This window comes from Puma concolor, chromosome C1 (genome assembly GCF_028749965.1).
Source record: "Puma concolor isolate L17-30 chromosome C1, mPumCon1.1.hap2, whole genome shotgun sequence".
NCBI lineage: Eukaryota > Metazoa > Chordata > Mammalia > Carnivora > Felidae > Puma > Puma concolor.
This window is the reverse complement of record NC_141674.1, coordinates 14,108,019-14,122,940: the sequence shown is the minus strand read 5'-3', so window position 1 is coordinate 14,122,940 and position 14,922 is coordinate 14,108,019. Positions and strand designations below refer to the sequence as shown.

General features: G+C 54.4%; 1 protein-coding gene across 2 annotated transcripts in view; it reads left to right on the top strand.

Annotated features, from left to right (window-relative positions):
- The window catches only part of CAPZB (capping actin protein of muscle Z-line subunit beta), a 133,627-nt gene that overhangs the window by 86,930 nt on the left and 31,775 nt on the right, over positions 1-14,922 (top strand). For both annotated transcript variants that reach the window (XM_025912809.2, XM_025912807.2), the window contains exons 3-4: positions 6,287-6,408; positions 11,665-11,778. In XM_025912809.2, coding sequence (XP_025768594.1) covers positions 6,287-6,408; positions 11,665-11,778 — 236 coding nt within the window. The remainder of the gene's footprint in view (positions 1-6,286; positions 6,409-11,664; positions 11,779-14,922) is intronic.

Sequence of the window (14,922 nt, the reverse complement as noted above, 5' to 3'; positions counted from 1 at the left end):
AAACTTCCGATTTGTATCTCTTTTCATGTGATTGCTGTTGGGTTAGATAGAAAAGCATTCAGGTTGGGGCGACAGCAAGAGTGGATGCACTTTTTGTCGACCGAGCCGTTCCGTATCTCCCGTGTCCTTTCCCAGACTGCTGGCGAGTAGTGCTGTGACTTTGGGCAAGTTCTCAAGGCCCCGTTTTTCCCGTCTTTAAAATAAGGATTCTGTAACTGCTCCACGTTTGGGGTGCCTGAGGCCTAGAGGAGGTGGTGCCAGGAGAGTTTGTAATACAGTGCCTGGTGTTGGCTGTGATGGCCTGCTTGTCTTGATCCTCGTTATTAAAGGGTAACCTGTGGCTGCTGCTCAGGGCTTCCTCGCCTGTCCTTTACCTTCTACCCCCTGGGGTTTTTTCTCTCCCTGCCCCAGCTCACTCTTCCTCTCCCCGCCCCCTCCTCCAGGGCCATCCTCCCCCCACACCAGGGAGCCAGGTGATGATGTCACTAAAGAGCTGGGTGGTCCCTGGGGTGTGGCCTCAAAGGAGTCTATGCAGTGGACAAGTTGAACCTCACCACCTGAAGGGTGGCCAGAACGCTGTCCTTGTTTTCTGTTCCAAGTCGCTGGGAATTAAGTTTAAATCCCCCCAGCAGCCAGGATTGATCTGACACCTTTGGTGTTATCTGAACGTTCCTTGCAAAGGCCGGGAAGCAGTTCAGATGTGCAGTTTGGACAGAAACCATCCGGCCCTTGGGTGTAGGCACCAAACACGTGTTCTTGCCTTCAGAGGCAGTGGAGCCGATGACACACGCAGCCCAGAGTGAACTCTTGGCTTTGTTTGGACCCGTCCTTTCATTTAAATTGCTCTACAGACTCCTGATCTTTGAGACTTAATGTGATTTCTTCCACTCTTCTAAGCACTTGACAGGACTGAGCAGGGTTAGCCTTGGGGTTGAATGCAGGGGGAGCATCGGTAAGTAAGCGACTGCAGAGAGAAACTGCCTGTATTCTGGGTTTTGGTATAACCTCGATCAAGATTAGTACCCACTTCCACAGAAGAAGTCAGCACACTTGCTGGAGCACTGGCCACACCATGCATTTCGTGGGGCTCGGCCTCAGGAACTGGTCTCTGCCTCTGTAGGCTCACAGCACTCAAAGACAAAGAATGTCAAGTAGCGAGGAAGGAGTAAAGTGATAGCTGATGGCAGTATTAGGACAGCCATCCCCAAAGCATTTGGGGTTCAGCTGACATCAGTGTTACTACAGGAATTGCAAAGAATTTGGCACCTTGACAAAGAAGTCGGGTTTTGGGCTGGGTTCTTAAAAAAAATTTTTTTTAACGTTTAGTTTTGAGACAGAGACAGAGCATGAACAGGGGAGGGTCAGAGATCGAGGGAGACACAGAATCTGAAACAGGCTCCAGGCTCTGAGCCGTCAGCACAGAGCCCGATGCGGGGCTCGAACCCACAGACCGCGAGATCATGACCTGAGCCGAAGTCGGATGCTCAACCGACTGAGCCACCCAGGCGCCCCGGGCTGGGTTCTTAAGGGTGGTAGGGTTTGAGAGAAGGGGATGGGTTGCCAGGTTTGGCAAATGAAAATGTATGCCCCATGTTTTTGAGATTCGTGGTGTATCCGAAATTAAAAATTAAAAATTAACCGCCTGATCCTGTATTTTCTCCAGCAACCCTATATGGGGGGACTTGTCCGGTGGAAGAACGCATGTGCTAACTTGCACGTGGAGGGAGTGCTGAACAGGACAGGATGGTGTTGGGAGGCTGCAGGCAGGAGTGGGGGGTAGGACGGAATGGAAGTCAGACAGGTGTGGGTGGTGCCAGATCATGACTAACACACCCTCGAGTGGCTGCGCTGGTACAGATCTGTGGACACACCGTGTCATCCACACGTCTCAGTCCCTGTGGCGACAGGAAGATGATTCTTCCAGGGCACTTTGTCTTTGACCGGAGAAACAGGACTGGTGGAAGGGACTGGAATACAAAAATATGGTCCAACTTGAAAGTTTACCCAAAAGGCGAAAATTGTGCTTGCCTGGTTGAAGAATCAGCCGGCCATATCACGTCCCAGATTCTCTTCACGGAAGGGCACGTCCCTGCGCCTCCAGGAGTTCTCTGTGGTTTCTGGTGCACTGCCATAATTTTTCAGTGACAGTTTAGATGTATGTTCTTCTGGTTAGTACCTGGCCATGGACTTTAAAAGCCCCAGTCACAAGGGCAGCTGGATCTAGGAGCTCAGATAGTATCACCCGCTCTGCCTCGCTCAGAAGCTCACGCAGATGCTCTCCTGAGGCCTGCCGCAGCCCAGGGCCCTCACCCCCACCCCCGCTTCCCTGGCAGAGGGAATATAGGCCGTGTATCTGCCCCTGGAGAAAACTCCTAGGAAGGCCCCGTCCCTGAGTAGGCCAGGGGCTGAGGCTCTCTGGCTGCCCGTGGGCAGCGGTGGAGAGGGGACGTCAGCCCTGCCACGGGCTTCATGGGCTTGAGAAGCTTTGTGACCAGAATAGGAAAGGTAGGCTGGGCAGGCTACAAGAGTGGCTCTTGATGACGGCTGGTACCACAGATCCTTTGCACTGTTGCCTCAGCTTTGTGCTCTGAAGGACAGGACGTCCGAGGTGGGAGGAGTGGACTCCCTTCCGGTTCTTCACACTGACCTTGAAAGTTACCCTGATCTATCTACTTTGACAGGCAGGGAGGGCTGGATCCCATTTTCTAGACCAGTGGCTGCCACGTTTTTTCATTTCACAGGCCAGAAGCACTTTTTTTTTTTTTTTTAAGGTGGGGGTGGGGAGGTCCCAGGAGAAAGAAAAACAGAAAAAGAAGAGTAGGTCACTGAGTTCCCAACTTGTAAAACAAAACCCAAGTAAACGTCTCATTTCATAACAGGCCGCCGTCCGCCTCCCGGCTAGGCGCCCGGCGGGTCTGCCAGAAGGGCAGGGGCTACAACCCGGTCTCTCAGTTCTCAGTCTTGCCCCCGTTGCTGTGTTCCTCGGGGTCTGTATTCATAAACCGCCCCCCCCCCCCAACTTAAAACTCTAGTTCTCTTTGTCTAGGGCTTTTCCACCATGTCATGATTCAGGTTTGAGATTGTCTGGCCGGAACCACAAGCAAAATTGGTCACTGGCATCCATCACAGTTCAGTTCTGGACAACAGATTCTTTTGATGAAGATTCTTGCTGCACACCAGCTTATTAACTTAGAAACAAAGCTGATTGGTGTTTGGGAGGCTTCGCGTTATAAAATTCCTCCCTCCCATGCAAATCTCGAGAACTCACTATGCCTCTGACAACTGCCGTAGGCACTGGGGATCCAGCAGTGAACAAGATTGAAGTCCCTGCCCTGGGAAAAAAAATCGACATTCTAGGGAAGGGAGACAGACAAATAAATTTAAAAGTCACTTCAGTTAGCATAAGTGCTAGGAAGAAATTATGGAGGTACTTCTGATCCACGGATTCACCTTTTGGATGGCAGTGAAGTCAAGCCTGTTTTATACCAAATCCCATGATCTTGTGGGCTTCCCTGTGTTTGGGGGGTGGGGGTCCCTGCAAAGCAGCAGCACTGGTGGGGAAGGGGAAACAGCTGGCTCCAGGCAGAACTGCAGGTAAGAAGAACTGGATTCTCAAGGGTCTGTTTTTATCCGGATCCCAAAGAGGCAGTGCGGTGGATCCAGGTGGGACCTGGACTGGCACTGCCATCAAAGAGTCACAGAGCGCAGATGACCGCGGGTGCGGAGGGGGGAGGGCGGGCGCTTCGCTGTCCAGTACTAGTGTGCGTGCATGCCCCTGTGCTGGGCACCGGCTGGAATGCTGAAGGCATTGCCTCCTGTGATCCCCCAAATCTCGATGAGCTGGTTCTCTTATCCCCACTTGCCAGGTAAGGACATTGAGACGTAAAAATGATTTGCCCGAGGCCGCAGGGACGGTAAGCGGTGGAGTCGGAAAGTCGCACTTCAGAGCCTGGTGGCTTGTGCTCTGCCACAATCCGGGATGAACTGGCCAGCAGTGCCAGGGGCGCCAGCCAGTTAGAATGGGGTTCTAGGCAGAAGTCAGGGCCCCCGGGTGTGAGCTGGTCCAGCGCATTCAACGGTGATGCTTAGGGGAGGGGCTCATCATGCTGGGCCGGCGCAGGTGCTCAGGGCCGTACCTCTGGGCCTACAGCAGCAAAGCAAGACCACCTCCAGATCCCAGCGGCCTCGGGCGGAAGCTGTTAAAATCTGCCTTGGCGTGGCCGGGGCTTTCTTCCAGGCCCCGTGGCCACTGGTTGCTGAGCAGGGGGTGGGAGCAGAAGGGGGTTATTTGCCACCACAGTGTGCTTTTGGCATGCACTGTCCTTCCTCTTCTGTGTCAGGGTTACCATCAGAGGTGGGGGCGGGGGGGGGGGGCGGATTTCTGTGGCTGCTGCCTGCTTCTGGTGTGGCCCCTGGGCAGCTTGGTAACCCTGGGCCTCGGCTGTCTGTAATCTGGAAAATGGGGGTAATACGTGCCTACTTCACAGGTTGTGTGTGAGCTCTCAAGTTGACCGTCTGTACTCTTGACAGGCCATGATACATGACAGACACTTGGTAGGGGGTAGGATGTTACCGTCACCAAAACTAACTTTGATTCGCCAGCCCCGTTTTGGGGTGCCTGGCTGGCTCAGCCGGTGGACCATGAGAGTTTTGATCTCAGGGTTGTGAGTTTGAGCCCCACATTCAGTGTAGAGATTTTTTTTTTTTTTAATTTTTTTTCAACGTTTATTTATTTTTGGGACAGAGAGAGACAGAGCATGAACGGGGGAGGGGCAGAGAGAGAGGGAGACACAGAATCGGAAACAGGCTCCAGGCTCTGAGCCATCAGCCCAGAGCCCGACGCGGGGCTCGGACTCACGGACCGCGAGATCGTGACCTGGCTGAAGTCGGACGCTTAACCGACTGCGCCACCCAGGCGCCCCTGTAGAGATTATTTTTAAAATAAAATCTAAAGAAAAACAAAAGAGGAAAATAGCCCTGTTGTGTGTGTGGGGGCGGGGGGAGCTGGACACAGGTGGTGTATAGGAGTTAGTGGTGCGGGCATCTCTTGGGGGCCTAGGTGACTGGCAGGGGTCCACGTAGAGGAAGCCTCTGCCTCACAGAGGCTGGAGTCTATGTGAGACAGGGTCACCGTCTTCCAGCTGTGCCAGCCAGGGCCTTACAAGCTGCCCGGAAGCACCGTGGGGCTCAGCAGGGGTTCCCGGAGAGGCCCCGGAGGCTGGGTGGTCCCTGGGGTGGCAGTCTCCCCACCACCACCTTTCTGGAGGCGATAAGGGTCTTCTGGAGGAACGTGGGAACGGCCGCGGCCGTCTGCCCCCTTGCTGAGCCGCTCTGCTGGGTATCTTTGCCACATGATTTAACTTTTCCATTTGGAAGGGCTGTTGGTGCAGTTGGCAGCCGCTTGCCTGGTAAACGATATGGTGGGGCCTCCATAAACCCAGGCCCATGAAAGGAATAAGTCAGCACATTGAAAATACAGCATGGAAGTGACTCAGGCCTGAAGGAATCCATTTCAGAAAGTGCTGCCATCGCTTCCTGGAATATTTTGGTGGAAATTGATGTTTGAGTTGGGAGGAGGAGGAGGAGAAGGAGAAGGCCAGCGGCCTGGTTACCAGTGGGGCCACGTGTCAGAGTCGGCAGCATTTGTCATGGGGTTCAGGCCCTGGGGCCCTCTTTCTCGGTGACATGGCTCCTAGTGGGTCCACCTGAGGTAAGCCAGCTAGAGCTTGGCACTGGGGGGGGGGGCCGGTGTGTAGCTACCTTTGCAGCAGGTAGGGTCGACTCCGCCAGCCAGCCTGGCAATGCTTGGCCGGGGGCCTGGAAAGTATTGGAAACTCCACCCAGCATGGGAGCCTGTGGGAGTTCTCCGGCACGGACGGGTTATTCTCCGAGTTCTTTGGATTCCTGTGTATTTCAAATGTTTACCTTCTTCTCAGGACTTGAGCTTGTACTTTGCCCACCAGAGACCAATAGCAAGCATATACATACTTAAATGTACCAGACCACCCTGGCGACCAGGTAATTAACGCTGCACGCAGATTTGGAAGGAAGGCTGTGTTGGAAATCACGCTCCGCTGTAACTCAAGAACAGGTTTCTTTATGGAGGGACACAGTTGGTGTCAGACACATGTGGAAAAGAAAAGAACAGGCCCATAATTCTGGCAGAGTACCAAGGGCCAGATGTTAAATATGCTGACCACGACGTGGCTCTGGTTGCCATTAGCCAACCTGGTTTTGACATGTTGTTTTAACCCCCCGGTTCTGCCTTTTCCTTTCTTTCTGCCAGGTCCCCAGTCTGTGTGAAGATCTCCTGTCTTCTGTTGACCAGCCCCTGAAAATCGCCAGAGACAAGGTGGTGGGGAAGGATTACCTTTTGTGTGACTACAACAGAGATGGGGACTCGTACAGGTGAGCTCCCGCCCCGAGAATGCGGCAGGCATGGTGGGCCAGAGCCCGGGCCGGGCATTGCCACCGGCCCAGCAGCACGAGGACCACTGAACTTGGACAGTCTCACAGCCCACCGGCCTTCTTTCTCCCTGACTTTCCTCCCTCTCTCCCACCCTTCATCCCTTCCCACCATCCATCCTGCCATCCGGTCAACCACTGGGTGCTTGTGGGGTGCCTCCAGAAAGCATTGGAGATTCAGCAGTGAGCGAGGGCCCCTGCCCTTCCAATCTAACGGGAGGAGGCTGTTGTTACAAAACAGTAATTGCGTTAAGCCGTGCCAAGGGCAAAGGTATAGGGTGTGCATGTAACGGGAATCTTGAGCGCGAGGAGGGACTGCTTCAGTGAGGGACGTTGGGAGGCAGCTCTGTCCACCAGATCCACAGCTCTCCTTCCTCTTCCCATCGCCGTGCTGAGGGCCCTGCCCAACGAAGTTGACGTTGGCCCCTGCATTGGAGAATCGCCACTCCGGAACAGGAGGTGCACTTAGCAGCTGGTTACTGTGTGATGTGATTCATGCGACCAGGGCCAACCAAGCTCATTTGGAATTTGCAGGTAGCCTAGAAGAGGCTGGGGAAACTCCAGGAAAACTTCCTGACGGAGGTGATGTCTGAGCTAGGTTTTAAGGGTGTCTAGGCGTTCTTCCTGTTAAACATCAGGAATCCCTAAACTGTCCAGCATTTCTGTGATGGATTGCTGTGTGCATTGCCTTGGAGGATGGTGGAGGAATGCAGCCTGCTTTAGGTTTATTTGGAGGCCACACAACCTGGGCTGAGTCTTACAGCTTCGGCCTGATGTTCTCTTGGGGGCGGAGGCAGGGGCTGAGACACGGAAGCAGGGAAAAATTACCTGGAGTCACAACGTTGGCTCCAAACCAGCGCTGGCCCCTGTAGCCACAAGGCCTTTGACAGATGACTTACCATTTCTGGTCTTTAGCGTTCTCACCTCTAACCTGGAAATCGGGGGCTTTGTTCTTTTCGGCAGAACGCGTGGTGACGTCTCTGTAGGCCTGTCCTCTGTGTGCCTGCACTATTTAAGTCCCTTTTCTATGGAGCTTCCGTTCCAGTGAGGAAGCCAAGTAGCAAACGCAGAAGTCAACCGAGACACTGAAAAGTGAATCAAGAAAATACAAAAGGAGAGGCAGGATGGAAAGTCAGGGACGGTACTTCTGTTAGTGGGAATGTGTGAAATGAGACTTGATGAGAAGGTTCGGTCATGCGCGGGTCTGGGAGAAGAGCGTTCTGGGTGTAAAGTTCCTGGCTGGAGCTGCGCTGGTCGGGCTCAAGCTTGACAGGAAGGCCGGGGTGGGAGTTGAGGTCAAGGGTGCGGCAGGGCAGGTCCTGCAGGGCCTTGAAGGACGTAGCACAGAGCTGCGAGGGGTTAAAAGAAGTGACACAGGCCAAGTGCTAAATGGCACAGAACCTGGTGTGAATTACGAAGATTTCATTGATACTGACTTTACAGAGAAACGAGACAAATGTTTTACAGTCGTGCCCCCTTGCCAGCTTCGACTGGAAGTTAGGCCAGGAATAGATTTTGGCCCCGTCCAGACCAGAGACCCGAGTGGAGGTGGTGAGCAGCTGTCCGACTTGAGAGGCCCGTCCCGGGAGTAGAGTCAGCAGCGTTGTTGCGGGGCCGGGGCGTGGAGGAAGCAGCAGTGAGGGGGGATGGGGAGGTGGGGGCCGCTGCGGACTGAGATGAGGAGGACTGTGGGAGGAGCTTGAGACGTCCTTTAGGTAGGACGTGGAGGTGGCCGGTAGGCTGCGGATGGCCTGGAGTTCCTGAGCGAGGGCTGGACGAGGTGGAGATGCCTGGAGGGGCTGTGGCAGCCGGGATGGATCGGGCTCCGCCCTGAAGGGCCAGTCCTCGCTGGAGAGGGTTCCGAGGCGGTGCCGAGTGGTCTGACCTGACTGGGCGGCACACCGCCAAGGGACAGGCGGCCCCTCCAGGCACAGGGTTCAGGAAGCTTCCGGGAAGAGGTGGCCCTCGAGCTGACTCTCGCTCACTCAATGTCGTCATTGTACTTCTCTTTTCCACCTGAAAACTCCAGTCCGCCGTGTGCGGCAGCTGGTCCCCGGCAGCCTGTGGGACGGCTGGAATTGTTTCCGTATCCAGTGTCCGTGCCCGGGCCGGGCTTCCCCGGTGCCTGCAGCCCCTCCAGGTTGCCCCGCCGGCTCCCGCGTTCCTGGGGCACCTCCTGGGGACCTCAGCCAAAGAGGAGCCCAGGGTGTTCAGGGCACAGGACTTCTCTTTCCTTTTTCCCTTCTCGGGGTACAACTTCAAGGTCTTCTGATTTCTCTCCACACATTTCCATCCCAACTGTGTTTGATCGTTCGCTTAAATAAGATCCTTATGGCGTGACCATTGCCAGCAGCACTGTTTGAAACCTGTTAGCTCAAACAGAAAGCATTCTCTGAGGGAAATGAAAGGCCTGACTTTTGAAATCTAACCGTTCCTGTCCATCTGTCTTTTTTCAAATGGCCTCCATTTAAGCTCTTAAATGTGTTCTGAGTGCCCCTTCCACTAAGAATATTCTGGGTAATGTTATGATTTTTTCCCCCAGCTACAATTACCCCGGCTCCAGGACTAACGGCTTCAAATGCTGTCGTCTGTGAGCCAGGAGAAATGTGAGTTACAGGCTTCTTGAAAATTCCAGGCCCCTGCTCTGCAAGAGAGATGGGCTCTTGTGTCTAATCAGGTCACCTCCAAATGAAAGCCAGTTGGAGAAGGTCTTCCAGGCCCGCAGGAAGGCGATGGCTGTGTAGCTGGGGAAACGGAGGTCAGGCCCGGGAGTATTCTGGGAAGTCTTGAAAGGAGCACGTGGGGGGCAGGGAGGGGGGCCTCAGATTCTCTTCCACTGCATCTTTGTCTCGGGATCTGCTGCGAGGCCTCTGTTGTTCCTCAGAACGAGCGGAGGGTGGCTCCTTCTCTTCTGGTTGGAGGGCCACCAGCAGAATCCCCTTGGGTCCTTCTTTCCCACCCCGTGCTGTAAGGCTTAGGCCCATCACCAGTGCTCACTACCTGGGAGCTCTGTGCTGGGCGCAGGGACATAAGGAGGGCAACGTGGGCTCCTTCCCCAGGCGCCCTCGTGGCCTGGAGGAGGGAAGGCTAGGACTGTGGCAGCTGCAGAGATAGACATCTGTATGTGAGAGTGGAGGGTGTGTGTGTTGGGCGGGGGAGGGGGGGGATTTATTCATTCTCTTAAAAGCTTAAGCGAGCACGTGCTTGCGTGCCAGCATGTTCTAGGTGCTTAGCGGACAAAGAAGACAGGAAAGACTTGCCTTCTTGGAACCTTGGTTCTGGAGTTGGTTGCCTGAATGAATTCAAATTAAGTAAAATTAAAACAGAGCCCCTCGGTTGCACTAGCCACATCTCAGACACTCAGCAGCCAACCCAAAGATAGTAGCCGCCATTTTGGTCGGTGACAATAGAGAACATTTCTGTCGTGGAGGAGAGTTCTCTGAGCACAGTTTGGGGGAATGAAGAACACGTGCTATAACAGTAAGAACAGACACCTCAGCCACGCTCTAGAAGGGAGAGGCCTTTAGGCAAAGATGAGAGGGTGCTTAGTGTCCGCTTCACAGCTGCTCCCTAAGCTAGATGGGTCCTGGCTTATTGGATAACTCTTCCCTGTGCTGTGTGCCCAGTTCAGGGTGATCACAGAGCTGGCTGCTGGTCACGGGGCAGAAGGGAGCATCTTACCCCGTTCTTGTGAAGTCTGTTCCAACAGAGAGGAAAATGGTGCAGAGGAATGGTCAGCTTGGAAAGAAGGGTTTTCAGACTCCTTGCTTTCGAAGTGGCCGGGGCTACTACTGCCTAGAGCCCCCTTTGGGAGCCAGGCCGATGACTCTTCCCACGCTTGCCCTCTGTGGCCCAGCAGCTGAGAGAGCTGGGGCCTGTGTGCAAAGGCAGCTGGAGGAGTGGCCACCCCGCTCCCGCTGGTTCCAGACTTGTGATTTGTTAGTGATGGTGCCCAGGAGTGGGGGGGGGGGGCAGTGGGGGCGGTGGGGTGCGGTTGTGATTTGTTTGTGGGGGTGCCCAGGAGGGGGGGGGGCAGTGGGGGCGGTGGGGTGCGGTTGTGATTTGTTTGTGGGGGTGCCCAGGAGTGGGGGGCGGGCAGTGCAGTCCCCTGGAAGAATGAGGCTTGTACACGGAATTCATTAACACTGGGGTTCTGAAGACAGCGATCCCTTTTTTCCGTAAATCAATGCCAAATTGAAAGGTTCTTTGGAACTCTCTGCGATGCAAAGGTTGGTTGTCAGCTGGGGGCGACGTGGAAAGGCGGTATGCGTTTCTTATGGTGGAGACGTCAAGGGGTTTCCGTCCAGGAGTGGGAAGGACTTTGTCCACAGCCCGTGGCACCCGCACCGCCCCTCCGTTCCTTTCTCCTTTTCATTCTCATTCTTTCTCTGAACTCCACCTGCAGGAATTCATGATTAGGCACTTCCCCTGGAACCCCCTTTCCAGTACTCTCTGTCATTAAATGCTTTCCTGATGGGGCAAAATACTTTTTTTTTTAACGCGGGAAGTCTTTGGGCTAGAAAAAGGCTGCCTCTCATTACTTGGCTGTCTTTATATGTGTCCGTGGTCTTGGATGTTGGGAAGGCTGTCCTGTTCCCATGGAGAACAGGACCCCTCAGGTTTTCTCACATGTAATCAGCAGTTCCTCTGGGGCTGAGTCTCTTGCTGCCTCCCTAACGGACAGCTCCCTTCTCTTATCTTTAGTTGTGTAGGCAGGTCTTTGGATTAAAAGTTTATACACAACTGCCAGCAGGTCAGAGAGGTGAGAGGGGCGTCTGTTGATCGATACAATGGTGAAAACAGGGAAATTAGAAAAGGGGGAAGAAGGTGTCACACCGTTGGCACTTAGTACATGCCAGGCTTTGGTCTGGGCACTCGGTGTGTTTTCTCCTTCGCTCCTCACAACAGCCTTCTCGTAGCAAATGGTAGCCTCATTTTATACACTCGGAAAGGGAGGCTCAGAGAAATCAAGACGCTTCCCAGAAGTACACAGGTGATGAGAGATGGCACTCGAGGTCCGTGCCCAGGCCTGTGTGCCTCCAAGCCCTTGCTCTGCAAACTCCGAGCAGGGCCTGGAAACTGCTATGGATAGTGACTTTGCCTCTGAAATGTCAGGCACCTGGGGCTTGGGCTCACGGCTCACGGGCCGTGTCTTCCTGGAACGATTCATGTTATTTCTTTCTCCTTCCTCCCCTCCAGGTCACCATGGAGTAACAAGTATGACCCTCCTTTGGAAGACGGGGCCATGCCTTCGGCTCGGCTGAGAAAGCTGGAGGTGGAAGCCAACAATGCCTTTGACCAGTATCGAGACCTGTGAGTTCCTTCCTCCCTTTGCACTCCAGCTCTTGCGGCTTCGACAAGTAAATCACAAAAGGGAAGTGTGACCAGGCCAAACAGCCTTCCTTGAATCTGTCACCTGGCTCGCCTAACCGAGTAAAACAGCACTCACGGCAGGATGCTGGGTGTTCGTTTGGCGACCGGGTCGGTTACGAGTTGACTTGGTCGGGGGTGGGGCGCTGCCATGCGCAAGCCCCCCGTGCGGGTCCCGTGTTGTGCTTCATAATAATCAGCAGGTGCCACTGGGGGCGGCCACTTAATCGATCGACCTTGCAAGGAAAGGCCCCAGAGAAGGTTAGCCTCTGAAGCATTTTTTCCCTAATCAGTAGAATCTCACTGTAAAAGTTCTGTGCTGAAAATAGAGCACAGCCGTAAAATACGCATTGCCCCAAATTGGGTCATTTCAGAGAGGGATCCGCAGAGGTTTCTGTGAAGGGCCCAAGAGCAAGTTAAATTTTAGGGTTCACAGGTCACTTAAGTGTCTGTCCTTTAGTCTCAGTGTTTTCTTTTTGTATATATCGTCCTCTAAAAACCTAAAAACCACCTCTTGAGCCTTGAGGTGGGTGGCATTTGCCCCTCGGGCTGTTTGCCCACCCGGATCTAGGCTGTGGGCAGGAAAGTGGAAATGAGAGAAGCAAAGCATCTGAACCGCCAGAACCGTTGTCCAGCAGCCGGTGGCGGTACACGCGCTGTGGCGATTGCAGGACTCCGGTTTTCAGACAGTTGGAATGGGCTTCCAGCTCACAGCAGATTTGCTCCAACACATTTAACAAAGAATTTCTTTCAGAAGCTGGCTCAGGAGGAAAAGTGACACTTCAGGCATACACGCACAGAAAATCCCCATGACGCTTAAGCAGACGCATGAAATACAAAAGCCCGGCTCTAAGGAAGCCGGGAACAGGTGGCCTGAAACAGTTGGGTCGCCCCTGAATGCTTCGCCATGTAATTCACCGTATCTTCGATATCTGTCACACGCCAGTAGTTTACGTACGTTACCTTTCGTCCCTACAAGAACTTCTGGGGAAGAGGGTTGTCCCTTCCTCACAGACGAGACCGTGGGCTCCACAGGATGTCGAGGCAAAGAGCTGGCGCGTGAGTCCGTGTTTGTTCCCACAAACATGAGTTACTGATTTTCACAGTTAGAACCAGTCCTGGTGTTGAAAGTGTTCTCAAGTCCAGAACCACGCCGCCGGAGACCTGCTGCTCGTGCAGTGAGGCTGGGAGGGGGACGCACCACTGTCTCCTCGTGTATCTGTAGTTGGTTTTTATTGCCACCTTTCCCTCCGCCGTCCGCTAGGAGGCCGGCACAGCTCTCCTACGAGAACTCCCAAGTGGAGTCCGTCTCGTGCCGTGGGGATGGTACTGATAATGAGAGGGCAGTGATGCGCGGTGGCCAGCCAGTGACGGTGTGAGCGCTGTGCTCACGGCCTCGCCGGACTCCCCGCCCCCACCCCCCCCATCTACTCTCCAGAACAGCCCGCGTGAAAGGATCGTCCCCATTCTGCGAGTGAGTGACCGGTCCAGAGAGCCGAAGTACACTGCCCAAGTTCACACAGCCAGTGAGCAGTGGACCTGGGATGTAAAGTCATCCTTGTCCAGAGTCCAGAGTCTGTTCACTTACTCACCCGGCACTGAAGGTGCCCGCCAAGCACTGGGGGTGCGGCCTCGAACGTGCTAGACCATGTTCCTGCCTTCTCGAAGTGTCCACTGTGGGAAGATGGTTGTGAGCAGGTACCCCGCTGGGTGGTGGGGCAGAGAGTGACTGGCTGCTTTAAGCGGAGCTGTTGGGAAAGCTTCTGCAGGACGTGACCTTGGAGCTGAGGTCTGATGCCCGGAGGGGGCCAGCCACGCCCGAGCCAGGAAAGAGCAGTCTGTCAGGCCGCTTGTGCGGGCGCCTCTTGGATTCTCCACGGGTCAGAATGAGAGCGGTTCTGATTTCTTTTGGACTTAAGGGTTTGAGTTGTGATTTCCCGAATGAAGTGATTCAGACTCGTGGCCTTGGTCCTGCCCTCTTGGGGCAGACCTAGGGAAGGGCCCAGTTTTGTCTCTGACTTTCTTCTCCCTCCCGTCTTACTGGTTCACATATGTGATGACACGTGGTCATTGTTAGGCGTGTGCCTTCTGTGGGGTCTCGATTGGCCAGAGCGGTCACCCCGCTCCGGTATAGCGAGGACCGGGACTCCCTCCCTGGGGGTATCTCCTCACGGCATCTCCTGAAGAGACTTCCCTTCCTGAGCAAATGTCCACCTGAAGGTGTCTGTGAGCCTGTGCCCACCTCTGCAGGGGTGCTGACCCGCTGTGGGCTTGAGACGGACTGACAGGACGGCTTCCTGCACCCGAGTGGACAAGCCCAGACCCTGAGGTGCCGTGGCAGGCATGGAATCCAGCCCAGAGGACACACCTCTGTCCCCAGCAGCATCTGTGTGCTGCTGCTAGCAGGGAGGAGAGAGTTCCGGGCCTCTGGGTGTGGGGGGTGTGGGGAGGCCCGCTTCTTCCCATGTGCCAGCAACCGCAGGCCACCACACAGGTGGTGATTAGAGCTGTCACTGGGGACCGAGAGTCGTGTTTCAAACCACCCACTGTTATCAGAGTACTGAGGACACTCTCTCCTGAGACCATGTGTGAGGAACATTTTCCCAGCTGGACCACACATGACGAGAGTTAAAATGAGACACATTTCTGGGCTAAAAATTATGAAAACAAATCTTTTTTTCCCCCCTCTTCTCTCTTTCCTTTTCTTAATTACTTTTTTTTTTTTTTTTTTTTTTAACATCGTGATACATCGTTCACCTCCAGAAGTTCCATTCTCAGAGTGCCCCGAGTTGGTGGTAGCCACATTGGTGACCACGGTACGGCCCGGAAGGCTGAGCTCTTCTCTGCCCTGTGTTTTTGGAGTAGAGAGAAGTCAGCTGGGGGCTAGGAGGCCTTTCCTCTGCCTTGAGCACAAGCCAGTGGTTACCTGGGTGTTCCGGGGACCGGATCGGTCCATGGGGTGAAGGGGCAGTAGGTCACGCCTTCCCTTTACCCTTCAGCTCTGTCCCTTCCCATTAGAAAGGCTCATCTGTTGTCGCCCCCAGCGAGTGAGGCCACACAGCCCTCCTTCCGCCTGTCTCCCTGTCG